We start from the raw sequence: 23,779 nt of genomic DNA on the forward strand, positions 1-23,779 counted from the left end.
CCTGCAAAAACACATTTCCTTCTCGTTGTATTTTGTTGTTTTCACTGTTTGTTTAGGTACACCAAAAACATCCCTGTCTACCAAAACAACACAGTGAAAACACTTGTAGTTGAGTAATATTTGCCCAGGAGTATCTAACTTCGACTCAAGTACTGGGGTTGAGTACTTTGTCCACCACTGCGTGTGAAGTCTGTTACTTCTAATCAAGTCTTTTTTTTAATCTTTTCTCCCTGCATGGTAATGGCTTATTGACTTGCAAATAGCAAGGAGCACTAGGTTACTAGGTTCAATGCATATGTGCTGCGTTGTGTTTGGCTCTGCAAAAGCATCCTGCCCTCTCTGAGCTGTAACTTGTCCTGCTGCCATTGGTTGAATTTACTCGAAGGATGGTGTAAACATTACATCAGGCATCAGGCAGCCACGGGGAGTGAGTGACATCACGGCCTTGAGAGGACTGTGTAGGAGTGTGCAGTCTGTGCCAGGGATAAGTGCAGTGTCTTCACAACTTTGATCAGGTGTCCAGGTTCACAGGCAATGTGAAATTACCCAAAGTTCAGCAGCCAAAACAGAAATATATCTCTGTGGTGCTTGTTATCTCCTTGCTGTTCACTATTAGTCTCGCAAATACATTTTGCTACACTGTGTTAAAGCACTGTATACTCCCAGCGCTCTAAAGTGTCATTGTTGTGTGTTGTGCAATATCAGACAACATTATAGTCGTGATCGTAAATCTTCACTATTGTGTGGTGGTGACTAGTCGAATTACTCATCTGCAAGCACGTGTGTAATCAGAGAACAGAGTGACATCCAGGCTGTGTCTTATATCGTTTTTGCGCAATTGCGCACACCCAGAGAATATAAACATTTGCACAATCATAACTGATACAGAAATAGGCTAGATAGGATAGTAAAAGAGATTATGTCAAATGCGTATACAAACTGGTTAGCATATACATTATACTAACATGATTACACAGCTTAAGAGTGATTAACTATAGAACTTACTGGAACAGTAGGTAAAAAATTATAGCGTGTGCATCAAGCTTCAGAGTTCTGATATAAAGATAACTGATGGCGTAATGTAACACAAAATAGAACAAGTGTCCACTGTGAAATGCAAGGTTCACTCAATGACTAAATCGAATGTTCAGGTTAGGAAACTTGCGTCACTAATTCGTTTTCTCACATAATTAAATGGGCACATTGTTCTTTAAAATTAGCATTGAAGTCATAACTTATTTTTTTTATCACGATCAGACAGATGCTCTGTCATTTAAGGTCAGATTTGTTCCACGCCAATTTGTTTTTCAGCCGATATGTTTCAACAGAAAATTTGGACAAGCTGTCATTGATTTGCACATGGCCCATGTGTGTTTGAAATCCCCCTATTAGGCAATTTCAAAATAATTTTACACACATGGTTCAACAGTGCTATGAAACTTATCCTGTGAGTTTTGTAATGATTGGACAATTTCTTTATTTCATTATGCCAAGCCCACCCCGTAAAAATTGAGAAAAGGAAGCTGTCATCTGCTTTTCAAACCAAAAGGGTAGGCTATTTGACCAATCATGGCACAGTGTTCAAATTAATGTATTTTAAATATCTTTAACATTTCTATTTGTGCTAAGCAGCAACTAGCAAGGCTTTGACTAATTTGGTTTCCAGAAGAAGTTAGTTATGCGACTGCACAGGCAAAACAGAAGTGGGTGAGGTGGGACATGTGCTTTATTTTCTACTAATTTTCAGAGCTTCCATACTCAAGCGTCAATTCCATAGTTAGATGGAAGCATTGTGGGAGCCAACACATCTGTCTTGAGAGACTAGGCCAATTGGGGTCATTTGTTGTTCAAGTAATGCCCACAACTTCCAATCATTGGTGAAAATGTCATGTCTATACCAATTTAATTTGCAAAATCACGACAGAAGGAGAAAAACCAGTGTAGTATATTCCTGACAAGCATTTGCATGCAGAGAGGAATGTACAAGCCAGTTTCTTCTTTTGTCAAAGTTATTTTTATTCAACATCCAAATTGCTTTCACATCATTACTCGCTAGGAGGCTTATTCTCCTTAAATGGGTACATCCCTCCCCTCCTACGCATAATAGAAGGATTCATGAAATTCTATATTGTATCAAAATTGAAAAGATCAGGTTCTCCCTTAACGGCTCCTTGAAAATGTTTCACAAAACCTGGCAGCCCATTCTGGACCACATTGTGACACCCTTACTATAGAGGAAGAACTCACTAATTAGTCTTAAGCAGAGAAACCCCCTCTCTCTCTCTCTTTCCTGTTCCTCGGTATGAATGTGAGTGTCTTTGGTTACTGTTTGTCTTTGTCTATTAAATTAGTTTAGTTTTGATACACCTTTGCATTTGAACATGCATGTGTACTGTGTTATCCGTTTACTGCTGTTTTTTGTTGTTCTGTTCTGTTATGCTGTGTTTTGTTGTTTTTGATTGTTGTAGTTGTTGTTTTTTGTTGTCTTTGCAAAAAAGTAATAAAGAGATTTGTACATCCATAAGGACGGAAGTCCATCGTGGCCGAAACACACAAGAGAGTAGAATGGAACGGAACTGAATTGCACAAAGAGTCTACAGTAGCTCTATATGTTGTTGTTTTTTTGCAGCTGTGGTGGTCTAAAGAGGTCAAAATATTTAGAATTTAGTATATTTTCATCAAGCATTTTGCGTGGAGAGATGAATGTCCAAGCCAGTTCTTTTGTCATAGTTTATTTTTATTTTAAGAAAAAAAAGAAACAGAGATGAACCGGACGGAACTGAATTGAACAAAGGATCAAAGGATTGAACAAAATCATTTATATGATTTTTACATGCATGCCGCAGATGTGTTTGGTGTTCTCAATCACTTGTACTCACAAATCCATTAGTTGTGTGCTGTGTCTCCATACATGAATTACTCACAAAGCCATTGGTTCCTGCAGCTGTGACCAAAAACCAAATTTCAACATTGGTCTGAAGAGGTCAAAAGAGGCCCCCTCCAGCACTTGCATCGGGCCTGCTCTAGTATAAATCAGCCCCACACATCTGTGTCCCATACTCTATTAACACTAATATATATAAATAATATTACATAATATTATATAAATACATTACACAAAATACACCACAAAAACATTGATTGTAAAGAGGTCAATTGATTCTAAAGACCATTATTACTGAACGCGACTGTGACTAATACATATAAATAATACTACAAGGAATATAAATACAAGAAATACACAAATACACTCAAATACTAACACTAATACATATAAATACACAAACACACCACATAATCTATAAATACACAAATACACATCAACATCTTTGGCAGGGGGATTCCACCTAACGGTAACAGATAAGATCTAGTATGGCCCCCTCCCTGTCTTTGGTGCGTGCGTGCGTGCGTGCGTGCGTGCGTGCGTGTTTGTGCTTGTGCTTGTGCTTGTGCTTGTGCTTGCTTCTGGCCCCTGGGACTGTTTTGTCTATGTTTCATCAGAAACTGCATCCTAAGAGATCACCTGCTTTGTTCCCTGTTCAACAGATTACCTGTCACTCCTTTAAAAGTGGTAAACAGTCCACAGATTCCCACAAGAGTAGGTTGAAAATGTATTTTATGGAAACATTCTCTCAGTATCAGTCAGATGCTAATAGCTATCAAACTCTTTTCACAGCATGTGTGTCCATTGTCCTCATGCTATTAAGGCACCCAAGAACGAAAAACGATATCAGAAACAAGGTAATTGGTCACAGATGGCACAAGCCTAAGGCTTGCAAAAGGGCGTCCCTCTCACCCAAAAGAAACACAGTCAACACAAAAATTCACACTTCACTTAGCCATTTCCTCTGTGGTTTGTGATGTCCTTGCAATATGCATCACTTTAAATACTATACTTTTAATAATACACCATTATACTGTGTAGATGACCCAATCAATTATCTTCTGTGAAGCCCTGCTTTAAATTCCCATGCAGTTTACTTTATGAGATTTTACAAATGTATACTCACTTTGTTTGCATGTGTGCCTACAACTACATGTCAAAAGGAAATAACTATGGGTGTAGCTACATGTTTGTTTGTGTATCTCCGGAAGCTGAGACAGCATATGAGTTCAAGTGAAAAAGTGAAGTGCATTTCTTTTAGATCAACATACAGTATATTAGATCATTGATGGGAAGGACTAGAGACTGATCTTGGGATCCAAGTAGCCTATGGGTAATGTGAGCTGATCAAATTCCCAGAGCTAATCATGTTCTGAGTTCTGGAGAAGGAGCAACATACACTTCCATGCACTGTCATATACACATACTGTACATGCAATGTCATGAGCAGCCTACACAATAACAAGTTAATCTGTTTGTGTATGACATTAACTGTCAAGAAGTGTCTATGTGGTATATACACATCAAGACCGGAGAAAGCATTATAAATATTGGGGGCTTGGCACCCCGCTGCAATTCCGTTCTGTTCTGTGTTCTGTTTCGGTCATGTTTGGAGCTCCTTCCATAAGGATGCTCAATAAAAGGCGAAGAAGAACCTGGCTTGGATATTCTCTATCTCCTTGCAATGCGCTGCAAATTATAAGCATTAGAGCTCCACCACTACAAAGAAAAAAGGTACCTCTTATCTATTTGAAGATAGGATCATTTCAGCCAATTTAGAAAAATTCGCTCCATGCATCATCTGTCTGTATGAACAGCAAAGGCAGTGACAGTGTGTCAGTGGCACAATGCTAGCCCCCTTGATGCTGCTTGTTGGTTAGCCTTGAGCTGTGATGCCATGGTAACTGGAAGTGGAAGAGGCACTGCAGGCACAAGGGGTAATCTGTGGGGAAATGCCCTCCTTTGATATCCCTTAGCAGGGAAACCGCCAAAAACTAGTCTAGACTAAACTGTTGCAGTCCCACTGGATAGACTTCAACAGCAGAAGAAAGATGAGCATGATGCAAGTGTACCAAGATTTTAACTCATTCAGTGTAAATTCAGCAGATATAACCTGCAGCATCTTAGGATGACCATCTCAGTATGTCTTACTGGCATGGTCTACAAACTAAACACAATGCAAAGCAATGATTGTTTAAAGCCTAGCACTGTATATCAAGGCAATAACGTTCAGCCAAACAATCATAAAACAGAATGCCAGGATAAGTCAAACAAAGAAAATACATACAGTTGGGCTAATTGGGCTGATGATGACAATCACTTTTTTCCACTAATCTCATCAATCATTAACTGCATTAGGAAGAGGCCAGTGGCTTCACAAAAGGCTACAGGCGAACACTGAGAATCTGTATAGGCATCAGCCCTGCATGGTGCCTAATATAGCCTGTCTGTTTTGATTGATTGAATGCTTTATTAGACAGAAGTGTAAACAGCAGGAGGTACAGTCAAACATTTGGGCTAAAAGGATAACACAAAAAAAGTCCTATTAATCAACATAGCATAAAAATAACACCAAAATACAATATCATCAACAAATATAAAACACTATATGTACAAAGTAGTAAATGGGGGGAAAAAGAAAAATAATGTCGGCAGTGAATGCCATCACCTTTCTATACCTCCCCTTTTGGTCTCCTGATAGATGGATTGTCAGGCCTGTTATTCCCTAATTCCCCTTCTCTAGTACTATGCAAGCACTGCTGAGTGTGTAGTGCTGTATATTTTATTGTATGTTACCTTTTTCCTTTAGGCTATATATTTTTGCCAACTGGTGGTATTGCTTTGACTGACTGTCTTTCCATTATGCTGCCTGGTCTACTGTAGAGGCTACCCTTTTCTTGCCCTGTCCTGTAATGTATTTGACCTGCTAGGCTACTATCTGTCTTTGGTGACTGGATTTCCCTCGCAAGATCAATTACAAAGGTCTTATCTTATCTGAATCTGTATACACCATACCTGCCAACTCTCCTGCATCCTCAAGGAGACTCCTTTTATTTGACCATTCCTCCTTGACGACTCTTTGAGGTCCTCTCTCTCTCTCTCTCTCTCTCTCTCTCTCTCTCTCTCTCTCTCTCTCTCTCTCTCTCTCTCTCTCTCTCTCTCTCTCTCTCTCTCTCTCTCTCTCTCTCTCTCTCTCTCTCTCTCTCTCTCTCTCTCTCTCTCTCTCTCTCTCTCTCTCTCTCTCTCTCTCTCTCTCTCTCTCTAGTTTTGGGACCCCCAGACGTGTGGACGCCCCCCACCTCCCCATCCGGAAAAAAATCTCCTTGAATCTGAGGATGGCAGGTAGGTAGCCTATCGGTATCGGCAGACTATTGTAAGTGAGTCCTACATATCTCCTATTGGCCCGTCTTCAGTTCATCATGGATGTATTTTTCCCTTCACGTCATGACGTGAAGGTTGCTGCTGATACACAATAACAACTTCTCAATCCTTTCTTAAATCTACTCCTTGGAACTTTTATTGCTTTATGGCACAGCAAATCAAAAGCTCACACGCGAGCATTCCAGAGATCTTGCCTACCAGTGAATGGTTAAGATGTTTGTCTTTTGTTTGCTTTGAGGTCATCAACGTGTACTCTGATCAATGTACAAACCCGTGACAACTTCCACACCCTGTTGATGTGCTTCATTACAGAAACCCGGTGTTTTGATTGATTGATGCCATGAGCATCTCAGAGACGATTGATCACATGGATGAAAGCCAGTGGTGTAAAGTAACTATTAGTAGCCTACATTTACTCAAGTACTGTACTTAAATACAATTTTGAGGTGCTTTTACTTTACATGAGTATTTCCAATTCTCAATACTTTTACTTCTACCCCTGCACATCTCAGAGGAAAATATAGAACTTTTACTCCACTACACAATTATATGAGAACTTTAGTTACTAGTTACCTTGTAGATTTTGATTATTATTACAAAACACACTAACCACTTACATTTCAGCCATTTGAAAATAGCAGATGTACAAGCTCACAATGCATCTTGATACCATTGTGATTTTGTAGATCTGCTATTTTCAAAAGATTTGTTCATTCATTCAAGATTTATTTATTCTCGAAATTACACTGAGTAATTAAACTCATTTGCAGTGTCGTCGAGTAATACAATACAGTGCAAATTCAACAACATCACAGTTTAAAAATACATTACATCTGGGAATTGGAAAAGAAACAGGCATACAGTACATGTGAGATATAAAAAGTTACAAAAAGAAATCAAGACAGCATTCTAAAAGAGTTCTAAAAACAATTACACATTGTGGTGACCTGTTTGGTCACCAGAGTTCTAAAACGACTGAAGGGTACTAGTGTGGTTAATTTCAATGTAGTCTGCAGGTCATTCCATGTGGTAGGACCACAGAAGCTAAAAGCAGATCTACCAAATTCAGAGTTGACCTTGGGCACCTTAAATGTGAGAAAACTACTTGAACGGGTGTGATAGGGTCCAGCGGGGGCCCATTCCAAAAATGATGAGATGTAGCTAGGACAATCTCCAAGTATGGCTTTATATAAGAACAGATGCCAATGCAGTTCTCATCTCTCTGCCAAGGAGAGCCATCCAACCTTGTTATATAAAATACAATGGTGAGTACCATAACTATCACCCGTGATGAATCAGATTGACAGAGTCTAGGGATGTCTATAGACCCATTTGAAAACTTGCTAAATGGGATCTTCTGCATAATGAGTACTTTCTACTTTGGGTACTTTTTGATACCTGCACTTTTGTACTTCATAACTCAAGTACATTTTGAATTCCGGAATTTTACTTGTAAAAGAGTATTTCTGCATTGCAATATTGATACTTTTACTTAAGTAAAACAAATTGAGTTCTTTTTCCACCACTGATGAAAGCATTGAGGCGGCAGGAAAACATGTTATGTATTATAATGATCTACTTACTTAATTTGAGCATTGACTCCGCCTGTTGGTAACCGGAAGCCTCGCCCAAAAACACTCTCGCCTCTATATATTCCGCGGACCAGCGGTTCTTGTATTCTTGTTATATTTGTTTTATTGAGGATAAGGTTAGAAATAAGTTTAAGGTTAGGCATAGTTTGACTAAGGTTAAGTTTAGGAATAAGGTTAGGTTTTGCCACCGTTTTAATTAGGTTACGTTTAGGAATTAGGTTGGGTTTTTAGGCATAGTTTGACTTTGACTTGAGGTTACGTTTAGGTATTAGGTTAGGTTTTAGGCATAGTTTGACTAAGGTTAAGTTTAGGGATAAGGTTAGGTTTAGGCACCGTTTTACTGAAGTTAAGTTTAGGAATAGGTTTAGGCATAGTTTACTGAGGTTACGTTTAGGAATACCAGGTGAATACCGCCAGATGTTCCCCGGGGCGACTGTGTTTTGGGGCGAGCGTTTTGGTATTCCGCCTGTTGATCAAAAGACCATCATCCTCCTCCCCCCTCCTGTCTTCCTCCCACTGTGGACTTCGATCAATCCAATGACAACAGTAGGCAGCGGCAGGGCGGATACACACAAGTTTGCTTCATCGCGGCGGCATGCATCAGACCTCGTTCCTAGAAAGTGGGTCCTTATCTTCACCCTAGATCCCGCGGTTGTCAACGTTTCCAACGTTAATGTTGTATTTCATGGGATCTTGGGAGACATTTCATACAGTGATCGTAATAGAAAGGTAAGAACATTATTTTATTTCTCACGTGCTATAGTGTCTTATAGGGCGTCATAATGTTTTTTTTTTAAATGCATTGACACAATTGACCGTGGTTTGTCACTTTAATCATGTGATAATAAAATGTGAAACTATGTGGGCTGGTGGTTTCCTGTGAATAACATTAAATGCGCGAAACTTATATTTGTGTATCTCATTGGCCATCTGATTGATTTGAATACTTTATTAGCAGTTTGCAAAAAAAAAAAGGGTCTAATACAAGGTCTGCTAAGAGGATTTTAAACCCAAGAAAGTCTATGGCTTGTTTCCAATTGGGGTCCTTTGTATCTCATTGCATTGTTTTTACATTATGTAGCTATTTTGAACAATGTTATATTCGTGGACATGATGTCAATGCTTGACAAATCCGGATTCTTCTCAAGGTCTCTGCAAATATATCTGCCATAGCTGCCTACCTTTTTGTTTGGTGATCTTAAGTTGCAACTCCAGGGAGAAACGTTTTTGCCTAAAGTTCGTGTGCAGTTCGACCTCCGTCAAGTAAGCCCAAATAGAAATGATTTCCGGTCATCGGACTTCAAAATAAGAACCGTGTTGACTATTGTTACAATATTAAAAAAATATCAATATGTCGAAACAAAACTTAAGATTTATTTAATTAAAATGTGTAAACGGTACAGTGAAAAATGCAATATACAGGACTGGCAAAAGTTAACAAGTTGTAAATGCTACCCGACATTTTCATTGTGTTCTGTAAGAAATTAATATAGTTTTGGAAGGATTGTTCCTTTTTTCAACCTCCAGGGCCAGCCTATGGCAACTTCTGAAAGCCTGTTAGTTGTCAGTCAGTCAGACTTCCTAACTGGCCTGAGTGAGGACTGATTTATGCTTTGGTGATGATAAGGTGTCATGTGACGTTTTGCTTGACAAAAATAAATAACGATTTCAAAAAAGTGTGAACACGTTGCATCAGCATGTCAAAACTACATAATATGTTCAATTGTGGAGCACCACACTGCACGACACTTGCCGAAGCATAAATCAAGCCCCGGAGGCCTTCTAAGACAAAAATATGTTGTACTGCCAACTGTTACCTGACATTCTTGAATATGTGTTCTGTCAGAAAGAAGTAGTTTTAACCAGGGAGTGTTCTCTCTAAAAAGAGTCTTTTTCTATATCATTTTGATATTTAAAATAAAAGCTTGATATATATATATATATATATATATATATATATATATATATATATATATATATTAGAGCTGTCTGAATATTCCTTTTAAAACACCACCTGGGTTCGATCCATTTGAACCTATCGATTTTCAAATTCATATTTTAATATAAAATATTGTATGCAGTAACATTTTATTCAAACTCGGCAAAAGTCTCTTTCTTTCTCTATATGCGCCGGCCGCGGTTGGTGCTGAGAAACTCGCTCTCTTGCAAGTTCAAATGAATGATTCATACTTATTTTATTCTATAGCCTCATTTTAATAAAGCGGTAATGGTTTATACAAGCCCGGACTTATCTGGAGAACGGGAGATGCATCGCTCCAAGGATGTGCTCATTGTGCTGTGATGGAAGTTGGAACAATCTTTACCTGGAAATGAAATTATGATAAACTGTCTATTTGCTTTTTGTTTAAATCAAATGAAGGTAGGCTACAAGCAGGCCCGGATTGGACGGTCTGGCACTTCTGGCAGATGCCAGAAGGGCCGGGCAGTCTGGGGCCGCGGCCAACCCTAAAACCGAAATAAAGTCACCAAAAACCTAAAAGAAACTAACATAATCCGCCAATTAACCGAAATTTTTCGGCTTTTACCCCCGCTATGGGCCGGTGAAGATCACAAATGCCAGGGCCGATTTTCTGTGCCAGTCCGTGCCTGGCTACAAGACAGAGAAATGTTACATGGAGGGAGTTTTACCGTAAGGGACAATACATACATAGTTTTTACATTGCTTTTTCGGTCAAGTCTCGTTGTAAACTGTCTGCCGTTACTACCAAATGAATCGGCCGTTTCAGCTTGACCTGTGATCATCATTTGAAACAATGAAAGTGACGTTTGATGAAAAGTGCTTTCTAGTTCCGAGCGAGTCGGTTTACTGTGTGTGTGTGTGTGTGTATGTCTGCGGTGTGAATTCTGTGTGTTTACAGCGAGGCAGCTGATATATCCTCGTTGTATGGCGGTGTCCTGTGGCAAACACAGCTAATCTACAAGCCCACAACACGTTGCATCAGCGAAGCATTGAGGACTTTTAGATCGGCTCGATCGATACCGTTGTACGATGAAGTATAAACTGCTGCTTGCGGTCTTTGAAACTGACGGCTCTGTGATCTCGCGACACCAGCTGCCGTTTAAGGTTACATGCGCCCAGAGACTTGTGAGAACTCGCGCGGCAGATTATTTTTAATTTGATTCTAACCTTTTTATCCGAATATTTTTGGAATATTCGAGATATATATATATATAGCCCTCACACCTATGTTGCACCGCCGATCCGACAGATATGTCTGAGTCATAGTGTTGGGGGCTTTGTCTGAGTACCTGTCTGTCCCTTTTGTGCTCCATATATGGAGATGTCCGTTTATGTCAGTCCTTGTCCCCTTTATGCCCATATTTGGAGATCACTGATGTCATCAGTATATGCCCATATATGGACATGGAGCCTGATGCCATGACGACACACTCCATATTTGGGCGTAGCTGCATTCGGAACTCCTTATATGGTTATGGCTGAGTCATAGTGACGTGAGCGTGACGACGTGGTCCGCCGCTAGCTTTTATTTTGAAAGAAGAAACTATCCATTTCCGGTTGAAGGGTAGCTTATTTCAGTTTACTTGTGCTGGATTGCATTTTCCAGTTGTCTGATGGAGTTTAGATGGTCATTTGTCAGGTTTAAAGTGTTGTCTTCAATAAGCTTGATTTTAAAAATACTTTGTGCTGTCCAGATGTTCAGATGTCAGAATTTATATTTTCACAGTGAAAACAAGTAATGAATGGAATAAAAAAGAAAAAAAAGAACTGACCTGTCTGCGGCCTTATATTTGGAGGTCTGTACTCCATCACTCCTGCTTCTATCAGCACACATCTAATAATTTGACTATAACTCTTGCCTAACTTCCTGTTTCGTGAAATAAATCATAGATCCGCCTCTCTCTAGGTGCACCTAGATATTTCCATATAAAAGGTGTCAACAGGATGATGTGCTAATAAGATCGGTGGTAGTGGTTGTCTTAAGTGAAACTTAACATTACTTTCCCAAAGCCCCATGAAGTGTTCTGGGAAAGACAAGGCCCATTTTTTTAAAGGTAGCTCACAGTGTTTTCTGCAACAGCCCTCAATTCCACCCAGTGTTTCCCCTATATGCATTAAGCAGTGGCGGGCCGCCACCCCTTAAATCTGACCGCCACAGTATGGTTTTTTCTGATTTTTTTTACAGAAATAATTATTTCAATGCTCAAATGCATTGATATAATGCTCAAATGCTCTGAGGCAGGATGCCATCTGTGCCATCATTAGTTGTTGATGTGTGATACTTTTGTCTATACTTTTGTCTAATAAAAGTATATTTTCCTAAATCTGGAGACAATTCATATGTAAACTATACAGATTATTACTGTGCACATGTACTATATAAGATATATAAGACTTTGTGTTTGAGCATAAATATGCATTTTGAGAACCCAACATTTTTCGGCGTGCGCGCAAACTTAGTCACTTACAGTCTAGTCAATGCTTGTGATCTACCAGACATAATATCAGACACGTACCAGAAGCAGCACGCATGTGGCTTTTCTAAAATTGCACGCCTGGTCTATGTTTTTTCCACTTGGCAACCACGGAGCACAGCCCAAAAAATATGTCGGAACGATGCAAGTCGGGTGATTGTTGCGCTCCATTACTGAAAGAATTCCGCTATCATAGGCCCACAGCTTTACGCTACAATATTACTAATCTAACTAATAACACTTAATCTAAAAACACTTGATCAAATATGCCTACGGCTACAGTTGACGAAGTGCCACACCTCATCCCTGCAGTGTCAAATTCTGCCTCTTACAAAACCCTGGGAAAGCCGCCTGGCAGAGATTTGCGCTCCACGGTGCACATTGAACTGAAGAGACATTTCTATTTCATGCAGATATAATGGGCAATAAAGTAGCAAATTCGTATCTGATCTTGAGCACCATACACCAATTTAAAACGCACACATTTTAATGTTTCTATTATAATTGTTACTGCATATATTCTCTACTCGCAACTCTGTATCTGCATACACCACCTACAGAGCACTTGGAGAAGTATGCACCTTCTCACATTTACTTTTCATACATACTGATGTTTGCTCAGCATAATCTATACGCGTACAGTCGTACACTACACACCCATGATACATATGGCTCTAGGTGACCTGCAGATCAGAAGCTCAGCAATTGCCCCAAGAGATAAGATTGAAGTTCAAATGGCTCAGCCAGCAATGAGAGATTTTGCTACTTGTCATGGTTAGACACGATCTTGTTTATGCACCTTATCATGTTGTTAAAGTTGAACAGAGCACTCAGTGGAGTCGTGTGAGTCTGAGTACTGAGTAAACCCAAACAAACTTAAGCATTTTATTGCAGACGATCTCTCTTTTAATCAAAATAAAAAACTATTGTCTGTTGTGTCACGCAAAGAAAACACTGTATATGGATCTATTGTATCAATTAAGATATTGCAGTTCTGTAAAAGTTGTAATGGGGGCCAAATTAGGGCAATTTGTTAAATTTCTAATTGTGACGGATAATTTAAAACTTGGGGGGATATCTCTCTCACACACACACACACACACACACACACACACACACACACACACACACACACACACACACACACACACACACACACACACACACACACACACACACACACACACACACACAGTGTAGGTTTAAGGAGCGATGCCACCTCTAGGGTGTTTAGCTTGGCTTTTAGAATCACTAGAATTGTCAGCACATTTACTAACAGATGTCTCATGTGTTCTTAGGTCTGGAGAAAAACTGTTGGATCATCATTGCCAAGTCACCACAGCATGAGCAGCCAACCAGGACACAGTCTCATTGACCCAGAAGCCCAAAGCAAGATGCCATTATTTGAAAGTACCATAGCATCCACAGGACTCTCAAAGACTGGACATATGACCGATTATCTCAAGAATAAGCCTCTGCAGTATAGTGGGTCCTACTATAGTTGTGACTCCAGAGGAAAAGATGGAGCTGATTTTACTTATGCTTGGAGCAACTCAAAGCCCACTTTACTGGAAAACAGAAGTTCCATGAGCCATCTTCCTGGCATGGAGAAACAAAAGCATATCGTTTACAGACCAGACAACGGCACCTTCTCTACAGAACAAAGTCCTTCTCTTTCCCCCCCTGTGAGTCACACCCCAAGCAAACATGGTTTTACATATTACACGAGAAGTCCTGAAATCAGCAGTCCCTCAGCAGCTCCACCATTAGCTGTTAGAAATAAAACGGTTGGAGGCATGAGCCTATCTCCCCCATCTGAAAACTCTGCTTATTTAGCTGTCCCTAAACCATATTATGGACATAGCCCCTGCTGTAATGACATCGCTTATATGTTAGGACCGAGATATAGTATGGAGCATGGGCGACAGAAAATGCCAAACATGCTCTATGACTGCACTGGTGCCCACTATACTCACCCATCTCCCATTCTGACAAAGGCACCAGAGAAAAGTCTTCCTCTTGATTACAACGTGGAGAGGCTGGCTTTGAAAGACATTACTGAAGAGCAATACCATGGTTTAAGCCCCAGTAGAGCAAGGACCTTGCCTGTCTATAGTGAGACAAACTATAACAATTACCCGTGCACCCCGACTCGTACACTGTTTGGTCCTTTTAATGAGCAGAGCCCTCATCGCCTGCATCCCTCCCATCCTCTCATATACGAGCACATGGCCTCTGTACAGCATGGGATTCCGTCACAAGTTTATCATGACCATTCTCCTATATCCAAATATGGCCAGCTGCCACAGCTCCCTATTTTTTACTACCCTCAGGCAAATATGGAGGTACAGAGCGGGGCTGCATCTAAAGAGACAGGGCTAAAGCATAGAGAAGATGTTGTTCTTAAACACACACGCTCCAGCCCCCAGGGACATTACATGATTCCCCAGCCTATTTTTAGTGAGGTTCATATGCCTGGTCCCATAGCCCCACCAAATCATCCCTTTCTTCAAGGTTTTGACCACCTCTGTTATCCAGTGCATAGGATTCATCTGGATGCAAGTCAGATGAGAGTCCCCCTAAAGAGGCTGCATGCTCCTCCACCTAGCTTGCACTCAAATAGCTCTAGCACCTCCCCACCTAGCCGACATGTGGAGCAACACAGTCCCAGCAAACATATAGACAGACAAAGAGGCGACATGCACTTGAAGAGAGTCCCATTTCCCAGCTTGCATATGGGCCATCCCAATCCTTCCACTGCATGTCTGCATATTGATGAACCCCTGGATTATTCGCAACACAAATCCCAGGGCCATTTCGACGGGGCCATGCTCTATCAATCACCAGCTCGGCGTGAGGCTCAGATCCACAGAGCTGTCACTTATAGCGCTAGCCCTGTGCGACAAATCACCGGCTCTTCTGCTATTGTAACCAGTACAGGGCACCATGCTGCTCCACATGGTGTAGGAACCTATGATTATAAACGCAACCTGAAGAGATCGGTCTCAAATACGCCCCCTGATCACACAAGGCCATTGTTCAAAATCACAGCAGAAAATCGAGATGTATTCGAAATGGAAGAATGTACAAAACGGCAAAAGATGGAGGTGCAGCGATTAAGAGAGCAGGCTGCTTATTTTCCTGAATCTCCTCCAATGCCAGTTATTGACAATGTCTTCAGTTTGGCCCCCCACTTGGCATTCCTGGATGCTTCGGGAGAGTTTCATTCAGCCAAAGGAGCAGTGAGAACTGGGCGGTTTTCTGTGTCTTGTACAGAAAAGCCTGAGCATTGCATCCAAGAGAAAGCAGCTCGGAGAGACAGACAGCAACCTGTTGTCTGTTCGGATCACACAGAAAAGCGGTTTGACTGTCCAGTTATTCCAGTGAAGAAGCCTGCACTGCAAATGGTGGAACTAAAAAAGATAAAGACGGAGGAAAGAAATACACAGTACACAGACAGTTCTGAAGGAACACATTTTAATCGTTGTAAATTGATCCAGGATTATTGCAAAGAGATAAGAGTCAAACAAGAGGTGGAAGAGCCTGCTTCATCAGAAGACGAGCCCATGTTGGTGATTAAGAAATGTGAGCCTGATGAATTTGAAAGCAAACCCTTTATATCAGTAAAAACTGAGCCCTCTGAGAGCACTGCAGGGGATCTGACTGCAGAGATAGAAGTAGCATGCCCTACTCAAGATGAGACTGAAACCTCCCCTGAGCGCATGGTTATCACTACCGCTCCACCAGCTGATCAGGCAACCCCTCTTAGGCCCAAATCCACAACTCCGCCACAACCTTCTGAGAATCAAGTGAAGTTTCAAAACATTCCTCCCCATTGCCTAAAACTGTCCACCTACAACATTGTCCTCCCTGACTCTCTAACTGCCCGACATGACATGAACATGACTGTCCGACCCACTACCCCGCCAACTCCACTTTTTAAGCTAGTGATGACCATGTCCAAACCCAAAAGTGGGCTCCACCAACTTGACAGCCAGGATTTCCAACCTGAGGGCAAACCAGAGCTCAAACCCAAACCAGAGCTCAAACCCAAACCTGAGCTCAAACCCAAACCTGAGCTCCACAAAGATGTCAGCCAGGACTTCCAACCCGAGGCCAAACCTAAATCTGAGCTCCACACACTAGTGCGCCAGCACTTCTTAGAACTGCATCAATCCCTTTGCAAGCTGGTGTCTGACCATGTGTCCCTTTCCCCAGAGCAGGAGGTCAAAACCTGGCTCTCTCAACTAGAACTGACTGCACCTGTGTCCCCTTCAACTAAAGTCCAAAATGTAACAAATCTCTTGGGGGATAAAGTCAGGAAGGTGTGGCTTAACGAGGAAACCAAGACTGCTCTCCACAAGGTGCTCCAGAGGTTGAGAGAATATGTCACCCAGGGACAGTGTCCGTTTCCACACGTGATGCGGACAGGAATGGTCTTCATCCCCATGCTGGTGGTAAAGGAGTTGTTGTTCCCTCAGGTCAACGGCAGCTTTATCGATCAGGTCCTGCAGCTGCACAAAGTGGCACTGCGGCCCACAACTCTGTCTGAAGAGAAGATCATCATACAGCTCCACAAGAGTGCCTGCTCCTCCAAGCTCAGGAGACTGCTGTCCCTCAAATATCTGCCAGACATCTATGCCGATGTGATCAACCTCTTTTACCACGCCTGTGTCTGCAAACACATGGGTATGTACCGTATACTATGCGTTTGTGTTGTGGAATGACTGAGGTACCAATTGACCATATTCACACAGTGGCCATTTTGCGCTTACGTCATACTTCAAGTATGTGACGTTAGAACAAAATGACTGCTATGTGAATGGTCAGTGCACTGTAGAGTACAAAGCTAGGGAAAAGAAAAACAGTTTGGGGGCCAGATCAAGCAAAACCTACAATCAAAATAGTCCTAAATGCGGTTTGGGGCTACTGTTTATATATTACTATACTATACTTTTATATATTACTATACTATACTTTTCCATGGCACCATAGAATGGTTTTGTGAACGGTTAATATCTGTTCCATTTGCTCACTATTTGGCGCTGTTTGGTGCAGAATGTTCTTAACTGTGCTCAACGCGGCCAAAGTGTACTACCCTTTTGGGGAGAAGTGAAACTTTTAAGTCACTTTAAGTTTAGCATGAGGGGGAGCGGCTACGGATGTCTACAGAAAATGTTGGATATGCAGTATACACACACACACACGCACACGCACACGCACACGCACACACACGAGACAGTCATAAAAGACAGAGAAGTATTTACAGCTGGTGTTAAATTTCACTGATTGTCGATGTAGTAAAATGCAGCATTAACCAACCTGCTAATGTTACATCGCCTTGAGGCAATTATGTGCATTTGTGTTGAAAACATACCCACCCAGAGATCACTACTCTAATCAGACATCTGATATTATGGATTATAGTTAGTTTGGTTGGTCATTTTGAGATGACAACATCACCAGCTTGGTTACAAAGGTTAGTAGGGCTATATTTAAGGTATTGATGATCATTTATTATTCCAGTGGTCTATCCAAGAAATGTTTTTACAGTGGTAACAACTTCATTTTGAGACGCAGCCACGCAGGGCTGGGCAAGTCCTATACGTGTGTGTGTGTGTGTGTGTGTGTGTGTGTGGCAAGTAGGAGTGCGTAGCGGCTGGGCTCAACATGAGAGCAACATGAGAGCTCATGTATAATACTGTATGTCATCACTCGGATCAGTGAATTTAACTATTATCGGAATTCTCAATCAATCAACAATCGGAGCATCTCTACTCCAAATGCATATCGGAGTATTACTATTTACTACTGCCAGAGAGGAGAGACAATTTATTTCCAAATCCACAATTTATTCATAAGACTAGAGTCATTTTTCTCTATTGGATGTTATAAAAAGCAAGTATTCTGCACACCTACAAAGGAGAGAGGTGCGTAGGAGAAGACCAAGCAGGGGCCCAAACGTAGTAACAGAAAAAACTCCTGCACACTGTCGTCAAATGCAAGAAAATACTTGAATAACCCATTAAAGTATCTTCTTGCATTTGAACATGGTACAAGTACCTAGGTATTGTTATTGATGACAATGTAATCATTGAAAACCTGGTAAACAAACTCGGGCTAGGGTTTTATTTTAGAAACAAATCCTGCTTTTCCTTTGTCGCCAAGAAAAAACTGGTGGAGGCCACCTTCCTTCCACTATTGGACTGTGGTGATCTGATCTAAATAACATGCATGCCACTGCCAAATGCTTGCGCAGGCTGCATACGGTGTATCACAGTGCTGCATACGGTGTATCACAGTGCTCTATGATCTGCAGGTTTCTCACTCACCATTGTATGTCAGAGTTGGGTGGGTGGTCTTCTTTGACCTCACGCAGGTTCACTAACCACTAGCTGGTTCATCTATAAATCCATCCTTGGTTTGCTTCCCTCTTACCTTAGTGGTATATTACACACAAAACCAGTAACTACAGTTCAAGCGACTCCTTGCTACTTAGCCTACTGTTCCTAAAGCTCAAACTGAACTTGACAAACAAGCCTTCATGTGCGCTGCCCCTGCAGCCTGGAATCACTTGCAGACTGATCTGAAGGACTTGATCACGCTTAGGTCTTTTAAAAAGTTTACTGTCCGACCTGTCTTCAATTAAGTTACCACCAAGGTGACATTTGGATTATATCCGCGCTTCCTCAGTCTGAGGAAGCTTGAAACACCACCCTGGTGGTAACTTAATAAATTACACTTTGGGAGCATGATTCAGTTTGCAGATTCTACTGTATATTTCTACAGCAAATCTGTAACTCTGTTACTGCTTGATCTGGCCCTTTGATAATACAATATTATTTGAGAGACAACTTGTTTTGCAATGTAGGACATTGCCAGTGCCATTCCTGTGAATATTGCCACGTGCTACCATATATTTCTCCTCTTCATTATTGTGAAATCAAAATAAAGTGTGGTTTTGCATTATGACAAGGTCTTAATCAGATTGCTTTTGGCCAATGCTGAAATCAGACTTATTTGTCAAAGCAGTACAAAGGTGAAAAAAATGTTTATGATGGAAAAAGTAAGCATACTAATATAGATAAACATAGAGAAACACTGAGAAAAGAAGCACGTGGACTCACAAAAAAGAGAAACTTGATTCTTAAAAGAAAATTGAGCTGGGTATTGCCATAGTTTCCACTGGCACAAAGTTATCATGATAGGTCACTGCTGCAATACAGACCAGTCAATAACAAGTCAACATTGCAGATTGTTGTTTGCAAATAGCATAAAGAACATTTTATCAGAGTTGAAATATATTATCAGTAGGCCTATATTTAGAATAGTTATTTGTTTAGGACATCCCTGACACGGGATAACCTTTTAAGAATTTTGTTTAATTCTTTGGGCCGAATTTGTATTATTTACTCTTGAGATAAGTATGTCTCCTTCACTGCTAGCGCTGAGTATTAGGATACAAAGACACACACGTTTATTTTCAGTAATATGTTTGTTTGGCTGAGGTTGAAAATGTAAAGTGGTATCCAGAGTGTAAACAACACCATGTCACTTCCTTAGTTTAGTTCTGGTCTTCACGGTACACAACATGACTCAACAGAAATGTATAGTTTGTTTAGAAATAAGCCACTCATGTTCCCTTTTACTGTTCCATTTACTGAATGTGACATCACATGGAGAACTTTCATTGCTTGGAGACAATGGAGAGAGAGATGCTTATCTACCAAGTTCATGGCTGTTAAATGATATTGAATGGATGACACTCTTCAGAAATCTAGTTGTGATTTATTGTTTTCGCTCATGTGATCCTATTGAGTATGACTGCTGGGAGCTCTGGCATTTCCTGCCTTCTCATCCAAATGCCCCTCCCACACACACTCACACTCACTCACTCACTCAGACACACTTTCACAAAATTGTTACGAAAGGATATCTAATCACTTACAGTATTGAAAAATACATGATGGCTTGCCCTTGAATAGACTGTGTGGGACTGTGTTGAATAGGCAATAAATATTCTGTTTCAAATCCATTTATTTTTTACAGAATCGACCTCAGCTGATGCCCAAAAGAGAGCCCAGGTATATTTGTCTTTTTTGTGTTGTACCTCGGTTTATACTATTCTTCACTATTTATTTGTAATAACCACTCCAGCAGTATTTCTGCTACCAATACATAACCAATCAGAATTTACAAGTTACTCCTGACATTATGAACACTAAGTACCCTTAAATTTTTCATTTGGGGTACCTGTTGACTAAGCCAGTTAGTGCACAGACCATGTGCTCCTTGTGAGCCGTGAGGACCTGAGTTTGTGTTCCTGTCTCGCATGTCTCTCCTCTCTCTGTCCTTGGTTTCCTGTCTCTATACACTCTCCTATCTAATAAATAAAGCATAGATATGCAGAAAAAATAACGTGAGAAAAAAAGAAGAAATTGGTGGGGCTCGTGTCGCTGATTTCCGGAGGAAGGAAATGGCAGCCTACACGAGTTGAGAGGGCTCATTCTGTGCCCTCGGGGGGTGGGAGATGGGGGGGGGGGGGGGGGTGCTTTCACGTGAGGATGGTGTTTGTCACTCATCCACCCCATTAAACCCATGTTGACATATTTGATAGGATAACTGTTTTTTTGTTTTCCCAAAAAAGAAAAAAGAAAAAAAATGTATTTCACTGTGGTATAACTATCATGTTGTGAAGTCAAACTAACAAAAGAAAAGTGTGAATTGGAGAACTATCCCTTTCTACTTCTTTCCTTCTTTCTAAACCTCCTTTTCTACTTTGATCCTTCTTTCTAAACCTAAGTGTTTATGGTGTCCCTTAAAAATTTCACTAACTGGACTGAATTAATCATATTGCTATTTCCATTCACAGCTGAAGCTTTTATGTTTCACATGGTTGGGGACATTTGACTCTTGTCTTATTGTTGTCTCACTTTCTTCTGTTCCATCCCAACCTAATAGCATCCATTGTAGAAAACGACCTTTCCCAGCCCTGCAATACTTAATGGTAGTGAACATTCTATTCTGTCACTGTTTCTAGGGGGTGAGAGGGTTCATGCTGTCCATTTACTAAGTCCACTGAGGTTAATGGAGAGATACATTTGCCATTTGTTTACTTTATGAGGGTTGTGGAGATACTGTTGAAGCAGCCGTTTGTCAGAGAATTAGGAAACAACGGACTTTGAGGTTGCTCTTTGCTTCCAACGTCTGTGTTAAGGGAGAAGTGAAACACATCAGAACTGTGTTCTCACATTTTTCAGCTAACCTCACCTTCTATTAATGTCTATTTCTCCCCCCAAAACCCTTCTCCACCCCTTCTTTGGTTTGTGTTTCTATTCTATGGCTGAAAATGTTAAGAGAATCTGCTAACCTTTTGACCCCACCTTACTTAACTGATTTCTTTTCCACCTTTATCCTTATGTAATGTGGTTTTCAACTGCTAAGGGTCTCATGCTCTGTGTTGCAGGAGTAGAACTGCATGAGACCCCCAGCAGAGAGCAGGATGAAGGATCTGAGGAGGCCTGCACCTCTTGGAGTCTATTGTCTTCAGATGCTGGACCTGCGTCGAAACCCTTTAGTCCAGAACCACAGAGATTTCAGAAGGAACCACTGAAAAATTCACTCCTGAACGAGTGTAAACCAAAAGGCAGAGTTAAGAGGAGCTCCAAGCGCACATTTTTGGACGACAGGACTTCATCAGAAGATGAACTGGAATCCACAAAGCTAACTGGGTGTATCACGTTTCAAGGGAAAGAATATGGGGACTCATGGACACGGCCTTTAACCCCAAATGAGCTCTCCTCACCTTCAAGTAACACAGAAACGGAAGGAATATCCTCCACACTTCATTTTATTGAGCCCTCAGGTTTGACCAAGTCTCAGACGAGATCTAAGAAGCATTCAGACATGATTCTCAAACTCCGGAGAGTGCGGTTCAACAAAGGCCACGGCGGCGTAAAGTCCCACTACCAAAGAGTCGCTAACTCGGGGGCACCTTCTGACCATTCCTTTTCAGAGGCTGAGGGCCGGGAGGACGCCAGAGAGAGGGGTAGTAATGGGAACCTCTTAAGAAGGATTTCGTCCAAGGTCACACACAGGTGGCATAGAACGGCAGGCTTTTCTCATACTCTGCGACCCCTTTCCAGCTCCTCTAAAAGACTACGCATGTCCCTCCTTAAGATCAAATATTGCCCCTATCTGTCTACTTGCCACAGCGCTGAGCACAGGAGACGCTGGGTCCTCCGCTCGTCTGTCCAGAGGGCTCGGCGGGCCATGAAACTCTATCCGGACCTAGTGGGCAAGAAGATTCGCCACCTGTACGAGGAGGACGACAAGTCTGAAGTATGGTACAGGGGAGAGGTGGTGCGTATCCACGAGGCTCACCCCAACCCACTGAAAACTGTGTTTGAGGTCAGGTATGACAGCGAGCCAGATTGGCAGTACTACCTGGAGCTGTTGTTAGACTATACAAAAGGCTGGCTCAAAATAGATGGCTGAAGTGTCCCCTGTGTTTTTTTTTGTGTCTGACTAGCCTCGTCTTTGATTGACAATAACGATTTGCATTAGTGTTTTTTCACTGTGTTTGTCTTCTCACATTTTGTCTGTTAAGCGTGTGCAGAATAAAATACCCTCACCTGACAGGAATGAAGTCAAACAGGAAGTTGACCATTGTAGTAGTTAAAACAAAGGTAGTCTGTCAGTTGGGAACTATTGGGTATTGCCTTGCTAGCATTCCTCATGTTGCCAAACTAGAAATGTAGCATTTTAAATTGTCTAATGTTTTCATTGAACCGTTAAAATTAAGTTATTTCATCATTCTTATACATGAATATGATATATAATGAACGAACAGGTGTAGTTATAAAATGAGAAAAGTTCATTATTTTGTTTTTAAAAGACCATACAATTATTTTGATTGAAAGGGTATTTTTTTGAATTTGTCTCATTAAAGCCATAGTGTGCGATATGTGGGCCCTACTGATAAACAAGGGGAATTGTGCCAGGAAGGCACGTGCAGACATTGGTCTGTGACATAGTGTCTCAGTCATGAAGTCTTAATATAGCACTTGCCTTGTGACTATGAAATATATTGCACAACACAGTTTTCATAAATTTTGACATGGGTAAAGTGAGACACAGGTCTAGCTTTGCATGGTTTGTTAATGTTTCATATCATACATATCGCTGTGGCAAAGAATGATCCTTCTCTTCAAACCGAAATTAGACTCACGTTAATGTGTGATTGAAGTCAGATTTCAATTACTATACCTATGAAAAAAGCTGCTGTCAATCACTGAAAGACTCCCGTTTCTGGGTTTTTGTTTCTATCACTGTGAATCTTAATGCTTTCACCTAAAATTGTACTGTAATTAAAACATTGTTTTTTTTATACTTGCATTTTGGCAGATGGAATTGATAGATGTGAGAACATCTTCGACTGTAATTTCTTTTTTCTTTATAAACGTTT

General features: G+C 41.0%; 1 protein-coding gene across 1 annotated transcript in view; it reads left to right on the top strand.

The window, feature by feature from the left end:
• Nucleotides 1-8,423: 8,423 nt before the first annotated feature.
• The window catches only part of cUnh15orf39 (chromosome Un C15orf39 homolog), a 15,369-nt gene continuing 13 nt past the window's right edge, over nt 8,424-23,779 (top strand). Inside the window, exons 1-4 of the mRNA XM_080438444.1 lie at nt 8,424-8,586; nt 13,611-17,001; nt 20,362-20,396; nt 21,779-23,779. The exon at nt 21,779-23,779 is cut by the window's right edge and continues 13 nt beyond it. Coding sequence (XP_080294570.1) covers nt 13,656-17,001; nt 20,362-20,396; nt 21,779-21,784 — 3,387 coding nt within the window. The 5' untranslated portion in view covers nt 8,424-8,586; nt 13,611-13,655 and the 3' untranslated portion in view covers nt 21,785-23,779. The remainder of the gene's footprint in view (nt 8,587-13,610; nt 17,002-20,361; nt 20,397-21,778) is intronic.

The sequence above is a fragment of the Gymnoscopelus braueri genome (genome assembly GCF_963280865.1).
Source record: "Gymnoscopelus braueri genome assembly, chromosome: 9".
Lineage (NCBI taxonomy): Eukaryota > Metazoa > Chordata > Actinopteri > Myctophiformes > Myctophidae > Gymnoscopelus > Gymnoscopelus braueri.